The sequence below is a fragment of the Carcharhinus amblyrhynchos genome, chromosome 1, assembly GCF_965287045.1.
Source record: "Carcharhinus amblyrhynchos chromosome 1, sCarAmb.v2.hapA, whole genome shotgun sequence".
Classification (NCBI taxonomy): Eukaryota; Metazoa; Chordata; class Chondrichthyes; order Carcharhiniformes; family Carcharhinidae; genus Carcharhinus; species Carcharhinus amblyrhynchos.
The window spans coordinates 80,691,867-80,706,792 of record NC_137324.1 but is presented as its reverse complement, the minus strand read 5'-3'; the positions used below and the strand labels follow the sequence as shown (position 1 = coordinate 80,706,792).

Here is a 14,926-nt window from a genome sequence, read left to right as displayed (position 1 = left end):
AATATAAATGAATTTGCCTTTCAAACTGTATCAATATTATTTGAACTTTTCTCATTAGTGCAGTACAGGAGATTCACAGAGTGTTTCCTCTGATCTGTGTATATGTTGATTGATATGTTGGTTGCTGAATACAGTGTGGTAAATGGCTGATGAATACAAATCACACTTTCAGAAGCTCTGTAGTATATTTACTTTATTAGCAATTGAAAATAACAAATGCCTCGCATACAGCTTTGTCTAACTGTTCCTGTTACAACTGCACCCTTTCCTCTTATTATTTAGAGCAATGATCAGTATTTTAAACATTGAAAGTAATATGATTCGGAATATAATAGACTGTCACTGCAGAATTTCTCCACCAAGTCGCAGGCACAGTGAGTATTTATTCTTTAGGGATTCTTTGAACTGTGGGGAAAGAAAACTATTATTTGATTTCATTCAATAGTTAAAGATTCTCCTGCCTAGAACACTCAAACAATGTGGTATGCATTCATTTAGAATGTAAAACCGCATCCATAAGAAGTCATAATGGAGATGAAAAATCTCTAAACGATTAAGAACAGAACATATGAAATAGGAGCTGAAGTAGGCAATAGGCCACATATGTCTGCTCCAGCATTCAATACGATCATGGTTGATCTCCTGCCTCTGTTCCACTTTCCCACCCGTTCCCCATTACCCTTCCTTCCCCGAAAATCTGTCTATTTCAGCCTAAAATATACTCAAAGATGTATCTGCAACTCCTAGGGAAGAGAATTCCTAAGATTCACAACCTTCCGAGTGAAGAAATTTCCCCTCATCTCAATCCTAATATTGACCCCCTCGTCCTGAAATTATGTGCCCTCATGTTCTAGATTTCTCAGTAAGAAGTTTCACAACACCAGGTTAAAATCCAACAGGTTTATTTGGTAGCACAAGGCACAAGCCAAAAGCTTTCAGAGCGCTGCCCCTTCATCAGGTGAGTGGGAATTCTGTTTACAACAGGGCATACAAAGATACAAACTCAATTTACAAAATAATGGTTGGAATGTGAATCTTTACAGGTAATCAAGTCTTAAAGATATAGATAATGTGAATGGAGAGAGGGTATTGTGAGACTTCTTACTGTGCTTACCCCAGTCCAACGCCGGCAATTCACATCTAGATTTCTTAGTCATTGTCTACCCTGACAAGCCCCTTCAGAATCTTGTATGTTTCAAAGAAATACTTCTAAATTCCAGAAAGTATAAGCCCAACTTAATTTCATCATAGGATAACCCTCTCATCTCAGGGACCAATCAGGTTAACCTATGGTCTAAGATAACATTGCAGAAGGAGGCCATCTGGCCCATTGAGCCTGCACTGATTAAAAATCCCACCCAGGTCCTATTCTTATAGCCCCACATATTTACCCTCCTAATCCCCCTGACACTAAGGGACTATTTGTCATGGCCAATCAATCTAACCCACATATCTCTGGAGTGGGTTTTCAATGCAAGTATTTTCTTCCTTAAATTTGGAGACCAAAACTCTGCACATTACTGCAGGTGTGGTCTCACTAAAGCCAAATACAGTCTTAGCAAGACTGTTCTCCATTTCTTGTTCTCCATTTCTCCATTTCTTGTTCTCCATTTCCTGTGCAGTAAAGGGCAAAATGCCATTTATCTTCATTATTGCTTGCTGTACCTTCCTCTAATTATTTCATGCAATACAAGTGTCACTCGAAAAAAGACAATTTTTATTAGCATCCTTAATTGCTCTTAAACTAAACATTTCAAAGGGCAGTGAAGAGTCAACAATCAATGATAGTTTCATGGTTACTATTACCAAGATGAGTTTTCAATTCCAGATTTATTAATTGAATTTAAATTCCAACAGCTAGTATGTTTGGATTTGAACACATATCCACAAAAACAACAACCTGGATCTCTGGATTACTAGTCCAATGACATTAATACTTTGCCACCATCTCTCCTGATTTTAACTGTATGCTGACTTATTATGTTCTTTGTACTAATGCATCCAAGACCCTTTGAACATCAACATTTAGATGTTTAATGCATTTTAAAAACTATCATACTTTCCTATTTTTACTACCACACGTTTTCACATTATACTTCTTTACCATATTGTTGCCCACTCACTTAAGTTGATTATATTTCTTTGTAGTTTCTGTGTCCTCCCCACAGCTTACATTCACACCCAGCTTTGTATTGTCAGCAAACCTGGATACTTCACACTCGGAGTTTTCATTGAAATTATTAGTATAGATTGTAAATATCTAAGTTTCCAGCACAGATCTTCAAGGAACTCCCATTAGTTATAGCCTGCAACTTGAAAATGCCCTGTTTATCCCTATTCTCTACTTCTTGTCTGCTAACCAATCCTCCATCCATGCCAATATTTTACCAGCAATTCCTTGTACTCTCACCTTGTGGATTAGCTACTGCCCAATCTGATTGGTTGACAGTTCTCCAGTCCCTGCAGTGATGAGACCTGAAGACATGCCAGCACCTAGTCTCAGGACCAGGGGACAAAGTAACTTTAAAGGATCCCAGGGTAGGGAGAGTATGGGGACTACTTTCAAACTTCAAAGGAAGATTACTAGATGCTGGAGCAAGCATAAAATTCTCATTCCCATGGAAATGCACCCCAGAACCAGAACAGAAAATCTAAACCTAATATGCTTTGATTTTTTTAAAGTTTGTCTTTATTTTTGAACCATGGTATAAACATTCTTAAACTAATTTTTACATATTAAAGTAACAAATGAACTGAGTTGTTGCCTCAAAGATTAAGAAGGAACATACCTGATGTCAACGGGGTCTGGGGTTGGCTGTTGAGGTTTATGGTCTGGACATCCATGAGGTCCATTTTTACCTTCAGCACGGTCACAGCCATGATGGTGTTTACTGGAAAACATCATCTTACAACTTAGTACAACTAATAAGCCTGCTCACAAATGCAGAATCATTGGTCATTGAACTGAATTGGACAGAATCTTGTTGCAGAGTCAGGGTTCTTGTCTACCAGAGGGAGACCTTCACTGCCTCTTTTCCAAAAGGCCCACTGAACCAATCAGGCAGTGATGAGCCCAGTGTTGGGCCTTCCCCTTGAATCAATAGTTTGGGGGCAGAAGTCTTGCCTGCCGTGAGCTATCATCCAATCAGAAACTAGCAGTGCATGTGCTTAGCAGTGTCACTGGAGTGGCTGTGGCTACTACTGGTAGGACAGGCACTGGGGTCCCAGGATCCTGCAGTGACCCAGGCCATAGATAAGTAATTTGGGGAGTGGGGGTGGGGGCGGGTGGGGGCTTGAGAGGTTGGGGGTCATGGGGAGAGGTATGCAGTGAAGTTGGCAGCAAAGACAATGTGGTGGGTCTCAGTGGACCAACTCCTTCCCATTGTCCAGTCCCTCAATCAGACACTGGGCAGCTTGGATTCGTGCCCCCTCCCCCAAACTTTGGATGTGACATACTCGCTGCACATTTTTAACTGTCATACATGCCAAATTCTGGCCACTAACTCTATTTCTCACTCCATGATCCTGACCTATTTTTGTTATAGCTAGGTATCATGCTATGTGGCATTACCACGTGCTCTGTGGGTTAGATTTAGGACTGATCGAGCTGCCAAAAGCTAGACGTTTTGAGGCATTGTGGACCCTCAACTGTAGTAGAACTGTGTTTCACCAGAATCTGTAACTTCACAGCCGGGCATATATTGCACTCTATTATTACCATCAACGCTGGGGTCCAACCCTAGTTCAATGAGAAATGTTGAAGATCATACCAGGAGCTGTACCAGGCATATATGAAACAGAGATGCCAGCCCAAAGAAGTGACAACACATGCATGCTAAACAGCAGAGGCAGCATGCAACAGATAAGTCAAATATTTCAAAGGAAGGTGGATAGATGCTGGTGTGCATCCCACAGTCAGTAGAACATATCAAAGCTCTGCAATCCTGCAAATTCACTCATGAATGGTATAGGACAATTCAACAACCTCTTTGGCAGTCCCTCAGGGTTGGGAATGACTTGCTTCCTCTCTGGGGAGGTGGGATCTGCAGTAGTTGAATATTCGCAGACTCTGCCACAGGTCTGGCAGGTAATGTCTGATCAGATGGGTGGTTGGAACATTCTGGATTTTGTGCTCTCTTTTTGCTGTTTATGCTTGGCTTCCGTGTGCTCCACCCAGTGACGCTCAAGGTGACTGGCACCTTTGCGGATGCTTCTTCTCCAGTTTGTGCATTCTCATGCCAGCGATTCCCATCTGTTGATGAGGTTGTTGCATTTATTTAGGGAGGCTTTCAGAGTGCCCTTGTAGCATTTCGTCTGCCCTCCTAGTGATCATTTGCCATTGTGGAGCTCAGAGTAGAGCACTTGTGTTGGACATGTGCACATTGGGGCTTGCCCATTGCAGCTTGACAACTGTGACCAGTGCCTCAATACTGGGGCTATCAGCCTGGGACAGAATGCTCATGTTGGTATGTCTATCCTGCTAGTGGATTTGCAGGATTTTGTAGAAGCAACGTAGGTGATATCTCTCCAGGGATTTGTTGTGTCTACTGTACATTGTCCATGTTTCTGATGCATATAAGAGGGCGCGGACCACGGCTGCTCTGTAGACCATGAGGTTGGTGCTGGATTTGAGGTCTCGATCTTCAAACATTCTTCCTCAGGTGTCAAAGGCTGCACTGGCTTACTGGAGTAAATGTTGAATTTATCGACATCTGTACATGACGAGAGGAGGCTCCTAATGTATGGAAAATTATTCATGTTGTCCACGGCTCACTGTGGATCTTGATGTTTGGGAGGCAGTTTCGTGTGGTAGGTGCAGGCTCACTGTGGATCTTGATGTTTGGGAGGCAGTTTTGTGTGGTAGGTGCAGGCTGGCAGAGAACCTTTTTTTCTGGATGTTCAATCTGAGGCCCATTCTCACATGTTATTGTGGAGTAGGTGGAGAATGATGACAAATTTCTGCGAGCAGCCGAATTTGAGGAGGATGTTCAACAATCGCTCGCAGATGACAAAGTCGAGGGCCTTGACAAGATCAAAGAAGGCCATGTACAGAGGTTGATGCTGCTCCCTGCATTAAGTTGATCTTTGTCTACACTTTAATTATGACTGTAACACCACATTCTGCATTCTCTCATTTCCTTCTCAATGAACGGTTTACTTTGTCTGTAAAGCACGCAAGAAACAATACTTTTCACTGTATGCTAATATGTGTAACAATAATAAATCCATTCTAATCAAATCAAATCAGATCATTTTTCCTGAATTTGTTGCACACTGAAGCTCATGTCCATTTTGCGTCTTGCTGGATGGAAACTGCACTGAGACTCAGAGGGGAGCTCTTCAGCTACAGGGAGCAACGATTGAAGAGGATTTTTCGAGATGACCTTTCCCGTGGCGGAGAGCAGGGAAATCCCTCTGTAATCTCCACAGTTGGACCTATCTCCTTTCTTGAAGATGGTTACAATTAAGGCATCTCTGAGACATCCCAGCATGCAGTCTTCCTTCCAGACAAGGGCAATACGAGGTTGTGGATTCTTGTCAAGAGTGCCTCTCCAGTTGCATTTTAATACTTCAGCAGGGATCCCATCTGTGCTGGAGGCCTTGTTGTTCAGCTGTTAGATGGTTTTTTTCAACCTCACAGCAAACTGGGATTCTGAGAGAACTGGGGAACTAAGTGTGTGCAGTGGCACAGTGGTTAGCACTGCTGCCTCACAGTGCTAGGGACCTAGGTTCAATTCCAGCTTTGGGTGACTGTCCTCGTGGAGTTTGCACATTCTCCCAGTGACTATGTGGGTTTCCTCCAGGTATTCCGGGTTCCTCCAACAGTCCAAAGATATGTGGAATAGGTTGATTGACCGTAAAAGTTTCCCAGGATTTGTAGATTAAATGGATTAACCATGGTAAATGTGTGGGGTTACAGGGGTAGGGCGGGAGAGAGAGCCTGGGTAAGATACTCTGTCAGAGAGTCGCTGCATAGCCTCTTCTACACTGTTGAGATTCTATGAAGCATAACCCTCTCCGCAGTGAGATCACTCATTCAGAGATTGACTGCTGGAGGGAAACGTGTCTTCCCGTTTGGTTGGGCCCTACTTCTATTCCATTTAAAGTGTTGCGCATCTGCTTCCTGCAAGTGCAAGGTCTGTTTGGGGTGCCACAGGTGGAACTGATGGGAACCCTGATACATGATGTCATCCCACCACCCTTGCCTCCTTTTTGTCATCACCTGGAAAGGGTTAAATGCACGAAGCACCAGTTATTCTGCCTGTGGAAATTATGCCAAAGACAAATGGAGTGCAGACTCAGTGTAACTGCACCCCACCCTCAATCTTCATTCCCCAGTTCACTCCAATAAATGTCTTCAGTTTCTCTGATCCCTGAGGTAACTTTGTGCCATACTGGATGCTTACCCTATCAGAAAAGGAATAAAACATATATCAGAGGAAAGAGGAAGGTTTGGAAGAAGGATCAAAAGATCAAAACAAAAAAACTGCTTAAATGACCGCAGATTAAAAATTCTGCGCATGGTAATACACAAGACAGTGGTTTTGTGAGGCCAGGAGTTCTGAGGATATTTTAACAAAGTTTGGAAATATTGTTACAGCGACATTGCTAAAAGTTTATAATTAAGTTTGAGATTATATACTTTATGTACATAAGTTTATGGTAAATTACTCACCTATAGTTGAAGTTTCTAAACCAATGAGGAAATTCATTCCCAAAAGGAGTAAATCCTGCATCTTGAAACTTTTTACGGCAAGCCCCCATATATGAAGCCTTTCCAATCACAAAACCAAGAACTCCAGCAACTGGAGAACAACATACAAGGAAAATATTGGAGAAATGAGCTTTATTGCAAAATGGGATTATTTTGTGAAATATGAACAATAACAACTTGTATTTATATAAAGCATTTTGTTACATTAAATGTGCGAAGACACTAATCAAGAATGGCATCAATAATAAAAAGCTCCAGGGACATCAAAACACTTGATCAAAAGCATGACCAAAGATCTAAATTTTAAGGAGAATCTCAAATGTTGAGAGAGAGCTAGAGTGGTGTGGGTGTTTAGAAAGTGAATTCCAGATCTCAGGACCTTAATTGAAAGCATGGTCATCAGTGGTGTTGTGTTAATATTGGGAATGTGTGAGAGACCAGAAATGGAAGAGTCCAGAGATCTGAAAGGTTTGTGGGGCTGGAGGATGTTATGAAATAAGAAGGAGAAAGGCCTTGAAGGAATTTGGAAGCAAGGATAAGGATTTTAAAGTTGAAACATTGTTGGATCAGGAGCTACTTGAGGTCAGTAAATAGAGTGATGATGGATGAACCTATGAACCGTGACTAAGATATGAGAGTGTGGTTTTGGATTGGTCAATTTAGGAATTAGGACCAATTCCTAAATTGGTCCTTTATTTAGGAAGGTGGCTTATTGGTAAAGAGAGCATTAAATAGTCAGGCCTAGTGATAACAAAGGTATTGCTCAAAGTTTCAGCAACAGATAAAATGAGGCAGGGTCAGAGTTGAGCAATATTATAAAAGTGGAAGTAGGCAGTTTAGTTTTGACAATGGTGCAGTTATGTAATTAGGAACTCAATCAGGGTCAAACACAACACCAATTATGAATGGTCTTATTCAGCTTAGACCCTCTCGGTCAATGAGCAAACATCAGACTGTCACTTCCCAGATTCACTGTCACTTTCTCCATGCCAGCTCCACAAATACTGTAACTTGGCTAGTAGGAATAAAAACCTGCTGTGTACTGGGACCACAATTCACAGCTGCCATTTCTGTGAGATTAGTGAGGAGAATATAGGCAGTGGAGGTACCAGAAAGGCTGAGGGGAAGGAAATGGTGGTCAGGCTGACAAAGCCGCCGAAAGCCTTATTGGCCCATTTTCAAGTTGCTTTTTGCCAGAATCACAGAAGAGGTTCTCACCATAGAGTGTACCCTACTGAATGTAAGTTGTAATATGGGCACACACACATTACAATGACCTGAATTTCCAGACTGTGTTTCTGCGTATTGCCATTAACAGCAGTGACATTATAATCATACAGTAAAATAAGTCATAACTTACGTGCGACTTTAGGGATTGATCCAAATCTCTTTGAGGGCAAAAGAATTCCTACACAGGAAATAGAAGAAATGATTTCAGTTTATTGCATAAATTACTGATCCTTTGATGAAAAAATTATTTGCTTTTGAAAGTATCAATTCCCCAAATCTATAGCCTATGAGGGAGCTAAAACAATTCACTCTCAGAAATGAAATATTTTCCTTAGCAAATATTTACAAATCCACTCTTTAAAAAGAAATTGCCTCTCTTTGATGAATCTCTTGTTAGATTTTTTTAATGCTGATTTATGTAATGCTAATTCTAACTCCTGCATTCCTCAATGGGAATTCTTAATCTGCTTACATGAACAGCCATGAAGTGTTTACCCTGCTCACGTATCCTTCAGGTACCCAACTGAGGTCACCACTCTGCTTTGGACACCTGAAGATATCAAGTTCCTGATCAAAAACCTGACAGAGGTCAATGGGCAGCTGTAAGCTGAAGGAACATCAGGTGCCATTGGAGAGCAAAACTGAGGCCCATTTCACTGGGGTTTCTGTGGTTGTTTTGCCTAAACTACAGTGGTTAGCTGTGAGAACTCTATGGAATTTTAGCCCAAATTTATGCAATGGATCAACTTTGATAGAACAATTTTATTAAGCATAGTGCTAACTGCTCATCAAACTTTCATATTACCTTTGTACACCAGTCCTTGGGTAACAAGCATACTTCCAAGAGACAATGGCAAAGCTGAAAATCAAAAGGATTCATTAGAGAAATTCCATTCTAACAAATATTAAGTCAAATGCAAGTCCAACATCATGCAAGCATAATTATATTCAAATGCACGATGAGCAGGGTGCTGAAGATACATGGTTGAATGGGAGAAGTTTGAAGTAAATTTCCCCTTTTGTCTATTTATTACCTCCTTTGCATTTGATTCATTTTAGACTATGTACAACAGAGCTCACTCGTACTGGGATATTAAGGGGTTAACATCGCATGCAACTAAAAATTTTTGAGTTGATTTCAAAATGACAGTAAGAACATAAGAAGTAGGAACAGGAGTAGGCCACCTAGCCCTTCGAGCCTGCCCCGCCATTCAATAAGATCATGGCTGATCTGAAGTGGCTCAGTTCCACTTTCCCGCTTTCTCCCCATAACCCTTAATTCCCTTGCCTACCAAAAACCTATCTACCCGTATCTTAAATATATTTAGCGAGGTAGCCTCCACCACTTCAATGGGCAGAGAATTCCAGAGATTCACCACCCTTTGAGTGAAGAAGTTCCTCCTCAACTCTGTTCTAAACTGCCCCCCCTTATCTTGAGGCTGTGCCCTCTAGTCCTGTTGTCCTTTCTGAGCGGGAAGAATCTCTCTACCTCTATCCTATCCATCCCTTTCATTATCTTATACATCTGTATAAGATCCCCCCTCATCCTTCTAAACTCCAACGAGTACAGACCCAGTCTATTTAGTCTCTCTTCATATTCCAACCCCCTCAACTCCGGTATCAGCTTAGTGAACCTCCTCTGCACTCCCTCCAAGGCCAAAATATCCTTGCGCAAGTGCGGCGACCAAAACTGCACACAGTACTCTAGCTGCGGCCTCACCAGTACCCTGTACAGTTGCAGCAAGACCTCCCTACTTTTATATTCTATCCCCCTCGCTATAAAGGCCAGCATCCCATTCGCCTTCTTGATCACCTGCTATACCTGCAGACTGGGTTTTTGCGACTCACGCACAAGGACCCCCAGGTCCCTCTGCACCGTAGCATGCTGCTGCTTTTCGCCCTTTAAACAGTAATCCCTCCTACTATTATTCCTGCCAAAGTGGATAACCTCACACTTGCTAACATTGTACTCCATCTGCCAGGTCCTCGCCCACTCGCTCAGCCTATCTAGATCCCTCTGCAGACTTTCCACACCCTTCGCACAATTTGCTTTTCCACTTACCTTTGTGTCATCAGCAAATTTTGTCACCCTACACTCAGCCCCCTCCTCCAGATCATCTATATAAATGGTAAATAGCTGAGGCCCCAGCACTGATCCCTGCGGCACTCCACTAGTTACCAACCGCCAATCAGAATAGCACCCATTGATACCAACTCCCTGCCTCCTATTAGACAACCAATCCTCTATCCACGCTAACACCTTACCCCCAACTCCATGCCCCCTAACCTTCTGAAGCAACCTTTTGTGCAGCACCTTATCAAACGCCTTTTGAAAATCAAGAAACACTACATCCACCAGTTCCCCTCTGTCTACTGCACTAGTCACATCCTCATAGCATTCCAATAAATTTGTCAAACACGACTTCCCCTTAATGAATCCGTGCTGTGTCTGCTCTATCGAACAATTCTTCTCTAGGTGCCTCACTATTTCTTCTTTGATGACAGATTCAAGCATTTTTCCAACAACAAACGTTAAACTAACCGGCCTATAATTCCCTGCCTTTTGCCTGCTACCTTTTTTAAACAGCGGCGTAACATTAGCCGTTTTCCAATCTTCCGGCACTTCCCCAGAATCCAGCGAAGTTTGGCAAATAATCACTAAGGCATCTACTATCACCTCTGCCATTTCCTTCAGAACCCTGGGATGCATTCCATCCGGTCCTGGGGACTTGTCCACCATCAGTCCTGCTAGTTGATCAAGCACTACCTCTCTAGTGACAGTAATCGCATTCAGAGCCAGCTTAAGACATCTGTGATTAATGAATTTACCCTTTAACCGTTCTCTTTCTTTCAACGTAACAATATTATGACCTTAGATATGGTTAACCAGACTAGAACAAAGGGTGTCTTGTGATTAGCTATAGTGTATCAGATCGCATATGTTCTGAAGGATTGTAAAAGCTACATAAAGGGGGACTGTCACATTGTTCGGCATGCCTTTTCTACCGGACTCCCAGCACTGCATGGAAGTTCCATAGCAAAGGTTTGCCAGCTTGCGTATGTAAGAAGAATGAAGAACTTTTGAATCGGACAGCGGTTAGTGTTTGCCTTTGTATCAAGGACGGAAGAGTCTCGCGAAAAATGAACTTAACAGTACCTGATAGTAGATGTGACTAAGAGTTAGAACATGGAGGAATGGGTTGGATTGGGTAGAAGTGACGGCAGTAGGGGAGCAGGGACATCAATAGGTAAAAATTCTGAGCACGTTGGGAAATCATCTCCTTGCTGTCAACTTTCAGGTTTTCCCCAGTCAGAATAAGTGGTGGACAACCAACCTGCCCCCAGGAGGCGAGTTGGCATTTTAAATGAAAGTAGATGCCTCAGCTCGCTGGTTCTGAAGAAGAGTAATCCGAACTTGAAACATTAACTCTGTTTCTCTTTCCACAGATACTACTAGACCTGCTGAGCTTTTCCAGCATTTTCTGTTTTTACCTCAGGTTAAACCTGCTCTGCAGTATTAATTAGTTGGCCAGGTTTCCTTGGCAATTGTACTGAGGCAAGGACAAAGAGAAGCACCGAGACCACTCTCTAGGAGAAGCAGGATTTCTTCCTTACACCCTCAGTGCCTCCATGATCAGAATCCACTCCGCCCCCCCCCCATACAAAATCACACAGGAACAGTCACCCTCATCCACAAAGTAAGGGATTAGATCCCTGCGTAAAATCAAACCCGCAAACTCTATGGATCAGATTCTCCTAGTCTTCATTTACAGGGTCAGTGATTGGATTTATGTGATCCGGCAGCCTTTTCCTCCAGTGTTCTCTGTCTAGCTAGAAGCCAATCAGGTGGATATTAGGGCCAGGAATCTGTCAGTGATGTAAAGTACATCATATGACTTCTAGGCATCTATCTCCATGCTCAATACATCAAAAAAGTTAAATTCTCCCCTAACTGTCCACAATTATTGTTAGAGGTCAGGGAATTTTGTGGATATGTCAGGATGCAGCGTCAAGAAAATAAATTCTAAAGTATCAGAGTAAGACCAATTGTGTGACACAAATCTATACATAATCACTGCCAGGAATGCATATCCAAATTGATAGTTCATATGATCACAGTAACTTTGAATCACTTTGTTTGCAGAAACACTAGAAAGGAAGGATGCTACAGTGTGACAACTTTTCAGAAAATAAGCAATCAAAACTTGCCTCTATACCAGAAACTCTCACTCTTACACTCCATTATAACCTTTCCAATTTTCTCATCATAAAAATATCGGCTGACACACCCATCCTGTGTATAAAAAAAATCAATGTGTTGTCAGTCATAAGCAGTACAAAATATCTCAGTTTGCGGATGATTAAATGGTTTTACAATTACTGAAATCAGCAATAAGGTAAAGCTTTGAATAAAGAAAAGCAATCAGAACATCATTCCTTTGAAGAACCCACAGTTAGCATGAACCTAATTAAATACTTGAGGGAGTTGAATAAACACAGATGAAATATCTGGTGCAGCAAAGTTTTTGGATGTCTCTTCCTGATTTTTATCTTTAAAAATAAAACAAAAATTCTAACCTAATTACTTCACCAGTGATACTTTCACGTCTGTAATACTTATTCATCTGGTGTGGGGGTGGAGGGGGGTGATTTTCTGATCTCGCTGCACCCGGCGGAGATCGGGCCAATCCCAGAAAATAATGCGCAGGCCTAAAAATCAGTTTCGTGCCCAGCGCAATCATCGTGGTCCCTTTCTACTGGTGCAAACCAGATCTCACCCAGAAAGGATGCAAGGCGGACTAGCATTAGATTGACTTGATTTCAATCTCATTAGCAAGTTTGGCATATGATTGTCCCCCCTCCTGGAACGTTCCCACATCTCCAGTGGGAGGTCACACCATCATCAATAAGTAACCATCTCCATTAGCAGCGACTGGGCCGAATGGCTACACTGGGAGAATTGGAGGCCATTGAAGCCCCTAGGGTGATCAGGGGCATGACCAAGCATTTCTCTAAACACCCTGGCAGTGCCCAACGGACACCCTGGCAATGCCATGGTCCATGATTGGAGGGGGCACGATGGATGTAATAATGGGGGGCATTTCGGGGTCCCATCAGGAGGGCCATGATGCCAGCGACTTGTGTGAGGAAGGGATGGGGGAACATGCTGCTGATGAGGGAGGCCCGATGTCCATGTGGGGAGGGAGGAGGGTTTGCCAGTGCACTTTGAGATTGGGGTGCTCTTGCAAAACTGCGCCTGAGCTGTCTGCAGCCAAACTCACTGGAATGTTTAGGCCCTGCAATACCAGAGCACTCTACATCACTCTGCAAAAAAAGCAACTGAGCATAGAACGATTGCAATCTGGAGTGTGCCTGATGGACCTGTGTGGAGCACTCCAGTATTCTCGCCATTATGACACTGAGTTTTTTTTATGTCACTACTCATGCATCAGTATTATTCTGAGCCAGGATTCCAAACAAACACAGTCCCAATCCCATCACCGTCCAGCCCTGACCCATCACAGTCTATGGGATCCTTGGGAGGACTTCTCATTGTAGGGCCCCTAGTGAGCAATTCCTTTATTATGGGCTCAGTTCAGTGCCTGCTGCTACCTGGGGGAGGCCTCCCTGATTTTCCCACCCTCCTCCAGCCCTTTCACAGGTGCTGATAATGGAAGTTTATTTTGTTTAAAGTGTATGTTATCTGTGGGAGAGGGTGGGACACTGGGATTCATTTCAGTTTGCTGCAGAAAAGAGTCATTGTCGGCACAAAGGACTGAAGATCATCTTCTGTCCTGTAACTTGAAAATATATTTAGAAGTTACAACACAGAATAATCGACCAAGCCAACCTACTTGAACTTTCACTCTGTATATGAACAGATCATGTTTAACCACCAAATTCTCATAGCACTTCACCCATGTTTCCTTTGTCCAACTAGCAAATCCCACTTGAGTGTTACTAGGTTTTCAGCCTCTCCCTATTTAGCTTTTATGGTTCTGTGTAACAAACAACTTAAATATTCAGTCATGCAGAACCTTACTGAGCATGGCGGTATGTTGTATTGGCTGAAGGGATATACACACCGTGACATCTCAGTGCAGGACTAGAAAACTTTAAAAATTAATTCCCTTTGGTCGAGGCCTTTATTTCACGCTACAATCGATTAGTTATGCTAGCATTTCACCTCCCTTGTTCAATATTTAAATTTGTTTTTCATTTTCAGTTAGGCTGAAGTTCTGCTGGAGTTCTACTTGCCTCTGACCAAGTTTCCTCAGCAGTTTCAGCCCCGCGCTTCAAATCGCAAAAGTTGCTGCGATATTTTACTCTACACAATGTTTGTGACCTCCATACTTACTCTGTTCCTTGTTGGCGCAAGCTGTTCGTTTGGCGAGGGTGAACTTTCACTTGACATTGTTGTTCCGACAAAGCAGTAATTCACTCTGCTGACAAATTGTGTGCCGCCTGTCTGTAACTTTCACTATCGACAGCGATTTCCTACTTGGGTAGATTCCTCTGTACTAATCTCCACCTAATCTTATTATCAACCTTCCTTAACTCTTTCTTCACTCACTCAGTAAATTTAAGAAGACATTCAAGTTTCAATGAATTAGTGATGCCGAAAAGTTCAGCATTTTCTTAACACTCCTTAAACTGGAAACTGCTGTTTTAAGTTGTACATTTTCAAATAAGTTATGCAGCCTAAAACATTTTTGTTTTTCCCAAGGCATTATTTACAGAGCTTTGAAGTAAGTGTCAGAGCCTGAAAATCGTTAGGTTTATGCTGACCTCACATTTCGAGTCCTGATGAAGGGGCAGCACTCTGAAAGCTAGTGGTTTTTTCTAACAAATAAACCTGTTGGGCTTTAACCTGATGTTGTGAGACTTCTTACAACATCAAATGCACAGTTGCCCAGGGTCTCCATTGTTTGAGAGTTGTAAACTTCTGTCCGCTACTTGCAAGGTAGGGCTGGGGCTAAA

At 42.4% G+C, this 14,926-nt stretch overlaps 1 protein-coding gene across 1 annotated transcript; it reads right to left on the bottom strand.

The window, feature by feature from the left end:
• Window positions 1–204: 204 nt before the first annotated feature.
• ociad2 (OCIA domain containing 2) lies at window positions 205–14,434 on the bottom strand. Its single transcript, XM_080198248.1, has 7 exons — window positions 14,304–14,434; window positions 12,155–12,239; window positions 8,751–8,804; window positions 8,076–8,123; window positions 6,677–6,806; window positions 2,790–2,891; window positions 205–405 (listed from the first exon to the last, which is right to left on the bottom strand). The coding sequence occupies exons 1-7, from the start codon at window positions 14,358–14,360 to the stop codon at window positions 390–392; spliced, it is 492 nt and encodes a 163-aa protein (XP_080054374.1). The 5' UTR covers window positions 14,361–14,434; the 3' UTR covers window positions 205–389.
• Window positions 14,435–14,926: the final 492 nt, after the last annotated feature.

Excerpts from the sequence above, each read along its gene's own strand:
- ociad2 (XM_080198248.1), bottom strand. The coding sequence starts at position 14,360 with ATGTCAAGTGAAAGTTCACCCTCGCCAAACGAACAGCTTGCGCCAACA. Across the intron at positions 12,240-14,303 it reads TTGCGCCAACAAGGAACAGA|GATGGGTGTGTCAGCCGATA; the intron begins GTAAGTATGGAG and ends TTTTATACACAG. Across the intron at positions 8,124-8,750 it reads CCAAGGACTGGTGTACAAAG|GAATTCTTTTGCCCTCAAAG; the intron begins GTAATATGAAAG and ends TTTCCTGTGTAG.